The following is a 4,295-nucleotide window of genomic DNA, read 5'->3' on the forward strand; positions in this document are numbered from 1 at the left end:
TGCAGTTCACTTGCACAGAATGCTCATTGGACAGGATGCTCCACACCATACAGGAAGCAGAGATGATCTCAAACCCCTCCAAACGCTCACCTTCAGTGCAGGTGCTTAGAACCTCAGCCCTGGGCCTTCCAGGCACCCCAAGCACACCTTTTATCACTCTAGGACTAGCGGTGACTCCTGCTTCACTTGTAAAAACATTTGGGTGAATAGAATCTTATGAATGTTATCTAACTGGATAACTGTATGTTAAAATTAAAGTCAAAACTACTGCCATGAAGTGAAAACACTATTTATTTTTATAAAAGGCAATAATTAAAACAAACCCTACCAGTGTGTACATTGTACACATTTGAATGACACTTACAAGAATGAAGTTTCCATATACAAAGATTACAAGCCCACACTGGTAAAGGATGCAGCACACAAGCACATAGATGTCACTATGACTTCACAGATGTCTCAACTCCAGATCACAGTACCAATTACTCTATGGTCACACCTGCATAGCATTTTCATTATTAGCATCCACACTACTTTATTCCACTACAAACTGTACATAGAAAGCAAGAAGGAGTTTATTCAGAGAACATATATATTTGCAGAAAGAATTTATTTGCTGGAATCTCTCACTCTTCTGTTGCCATCTTCAAGAGATATTCTTTGTCAATTTTAAAGAGCCTCCACCCCTCCTCGGTGGACAGATCAGAGGCACCCCTTCTCTTATAGAACCTGATGGACGGTTCGTTCCACTCTGCAACGAGGAAGTGCATACTGCTGCAGCGGCACTTCACAGCAACCTGCAAAAGCGTGAAACACTACATGTTTCAAACAGCTCCAGATAAGCCTAGCAAGAACTGTTGAGACTACTCAGCAGCTAACTATCACCAGAAGTCAAACTCATTCTGTTGGTCACTTCAGCATTTGTCACTGTTTAACAGACTCTAGACAATGTTTTATACCATCTCAGGTCCTGTCACCTCCTTTAATTCCAAGTAGTGCTGAAGGAGGAGCTCTCATGCAGCTACCAGAAGAGCAAGAATACTGCCCTGCCATGTGTCCTCAGCTCTGCTTGTTTAGACTTAGCACTTCGACATACCTGACTCAAGTTCTTCAGAATTTCTGACCCAATGCCAAGTCCTAAACAAAGTAAAACACAACAAGAAAATAAGTTTTAATTTTAAAGAAGCTCGGTAAGAAGTAACGCATCTAATTCTGTAATACATACCTCTATACTCAGCCATCACATAGAAATCTTCAAGGTACAGCAGTTTTCCAATCCATGGATCGTAAGTGAAGTAATACATGGCAAAGCCCACAATGCAGTGTTCTGAAACAAAGGGTGTAACTTCAGCTACTCTGATTTTAAAAGGCAAAAATATTAAGTCTTACATGCATGTTTAAACATACAGATTCTCTTTCTGTGACATGCAGACATTTGCTGTCAGGTTAGAGTTAAGAATGAAGTTTGCAAGTAAACACACAACTGAAAATACAAGTTCTGACAAACTTGTATCTTATCAACCCAACAGAATGAAGATTGCCCTTGCCATACCCTCAGAAGTGAAATCCTCAGAAGTACTAATATAGAAAGTGCTGAACACAAGGTTTTTTTTTCTACAAACAAATGCACACCCTAACTGATTTATCAGTATTTCCATTCTGGAATACAGGTAAAAACTTCACACAGCAGTTCACAGACTAGATGATTGCCCCAACTCTGCCTCCTTAGCAACCAAAACAGTCTATCAAACTCTAAAAGAACACCAATCTTGCAATGTATTCTCCTCAGTAACTACACTGTGTGAGAAGGCATGCTCACAGGCCACCTTTACAGCAGCATTTCCAGCACCTCAACTTAGGCTTCCACTGAGAGCATCACACTGTTTTCTTTACCTTCAGCACCATAAAGTCAAAGTAAGTAAAGCTGCAGCTTCAATAATAATTCTGTGGCTCGACACGGAAGAGAAGCCGACTCTCCCAACAGCAGGCCACTCAAACCTAAACCTTGAGTATTTTAACTACACCTGCCATAACACTCTGCACATACTGTAAGAGAAGCGTGCAAACAGATTTCTGATCTACTGTGTCTTTGGTAAAGGTTTGGGAATAGCACTTGTCCCTGTAGACCTTACCTCATATTATGATCATCTACTTTATTGTGTAACGGATCTTTTAGTTACCTCCCCGCCCATCCATGTACACGGAAGGGCCATGTACATGGCGAAGCTAGAGACTGTAACCTGAAGATTGGGGACAAATTAAAGAAAAAAATGTGATTCAACAGGATTACATAAAGGTAAGTCAGGGTCAAACAAGAAAAGCCATTTAATTAATTGGAGTCAAGTACATTACGTTATACCTGATCTTCCCACGCCTCCAGGATTAGCAACTACTTCAGCCGACTATCGCTATACGTTACTGCATTTAACAGTTAACCTGTTCCTCCTACCCCACTTCATTGGTGAACCTTATGTATAATCAATAACATTAAGCATAAGATGCCTCCTGTGCATCTAGCATCTAAAAATAAGCATCAGGAAGTCTCACCTTCAGACGACCACTGTTCTTTTGGCACTTCTGCAACCAGACAGTGGTAGAAAGGGTGCTCGCCAAAACCATCCTCAAGCAGCTCTAGAAAAGCAGAACAAATCGGCACCTGAGCTGCCGTACGCACACCATCACGAGGCCACCGACCAGGCGAGCAGACGCCGCTTTCATACCTTTCTCAGTTAGCACCACTTGGTCCTCCATGTCCTCGTACTTCGCCAGTTCCTGGAAGGGAGGGACAAGTAAGCGGGCTCCCCCCGCACCCGCCTCCCTACCGGGCGCTCCCCGCCCCCCCCGCAGCCTTGCGCAAGAGCTTGTTTTTGCTCAGACGAAAGGGCAGCGGTGTGTCGTCCCCCCCCGAAGGCCGCCCGTCTACCCCAAACGCGGCCGCCCATCGCGGGCGGACCGGCGCCAGACGAGACCCCCGGGCTTCTCTCTCTCCCGGCGGGCACAGCGAGGGTGGCAAGGCGACGGCCGCTCCCGGCCGCCGGAGTCACTCCGCACCCGTCCCGTCCCGCAGTCCTCCCTCTTCCTCGCACCTTGATCAGTCGCAGCAGGTCGGGGCAGTCCTCAGGACGCGCGGCACGGATGCTGAACGAGGCCATTTTCGACGGCGCTTCCCCCTGCGGCCCCCTCGGCTGACGAGTCCCCGATGTGTGAACAGGAGGAGCAACTGCTTCTTCATTCGTGTCCCGGGCGCGGCGGCCACCTGCGGTCAGTCAGGCTGCGAGCATGTCCCGGCGGCGCTAAGCAGATCGGCGACCCTCCCCCGACTGCTACTACTGTCGCCCGACTCGAAGGCTGCCGCCCGCCCGCCCCGGCTTCCTTAGTTATAGACGCCCACGCTCCGCCTCTCCCCGCACCTAAGCCAATGGGAGCGCCAGTGGCGCTCGCCCTCAGCCAATGACAGCGCTCCTCCCCGGAATCTTGCCTCAGCCTGCCAGCAACAACTGGTGCGGGGTGTCTCGTGACTGCACCCCCCTTCCCGCGCAGCGGCGCCCCCTAGCAGAGCCGGGCGGCGTTGCAGGGCGCCCGGCTTAGACACCCCCCCTCGCCCTTCTCCCTCAGCGGCGCGGGGTGGCGGGCCCGGGGCTGCGGGTATCCCTCGGGGCTGCGGGGAACCTCCGGGGCTGCGGGCTTCTCCCCGGCAGCGGCTTCCCCTCCTGGGGCGCCAAGGGGCTATTCCCCGGAAAGTGAGCCCGTCGGTGCCCCTGCGGGGGTGCCGAGGCGGCCCCTGGGCCACGGGCTCTGCGCTTGGGGAGTAGGGCGGCTTTCAGCACGGTATTTTTCACCGGTGTGTGTGTGGGGGGAAAAAAAAAAAGAAAAAAGGCTCTGTACTTGCTTGAAATACTAAGTAGTGATCCGTACCGAACCCTGCAGGTGGGGGGTATCTAGTACCAAGGTACACCCTTGGGCGGGAGCGTCCTGATAGAAAGGGGTTCAAAACATTGAAGTTTGACTTTGGGCTTGGGCCATTTCCCAGACTGACACACACATGGTAGCTGGCCTGGTTTGCCAGCCTGACTGGAGCGGAAGGGGTAGTGCTGGGAGAAGCACAAAGGACAGGAGTGTTTTCAAAGAGGAGGGATCTGCCACTAGTCCACCATAAGGCAGGCTGAGATCCCTTCCTGATGGAGGTATGGATGTCCCTGAAGAGAGAGGTGGGTGTGATGAAGAAATTCAGTCTGGATAAACTCCCAAAAATGGCTTTGGAGGATGAAAGGATGGAGGAATTATCCTCAGCCCAG

General features: G+C 49.9%; 1 protein-coding gene across 1 annotated transcript; it reads right to left on the minus strand.

The window, feature by feature from the left end:
* Positions 1-273: 273 nt before the first annotated feature.
* SAT1 (spermidine/spermine N1-acetyltransferase 1) lies at positions 274-3,152 on the minus strand (the record flags this gene model as incomplete). Its single annotated transcript, XM_082012369.1, has 6 exons — positions 274-797; positions 1,097-1,137; positions 1,226-1,327; positions 2,548-2,631; positions 2,721-2,772; positions 3,087-3,152. The coding sequence occupies 6 exons, from the start codon at positions 3,150-3,152 to the stop codon at positions 627-629; spliced, it is 516 nt and encodes a 171-aa protein (XP_081868495.1). The 3' UTR covers positions 274-626.
* Positions 3,153-4,295: the final 1,143 nt, after the last annotated feature.

The sequence above is a fragment of the Phaethon aethereus genome (assembly GCF_964289735.1).
Source record: "Phaethon aethereus genome assembly, chromosome: 1".
NCBI lineage: Eukaryota > Metazoa > Chordata > Aves > Phaethontiformes > Phaethontidae > Phaethon > Phaethon aethereus.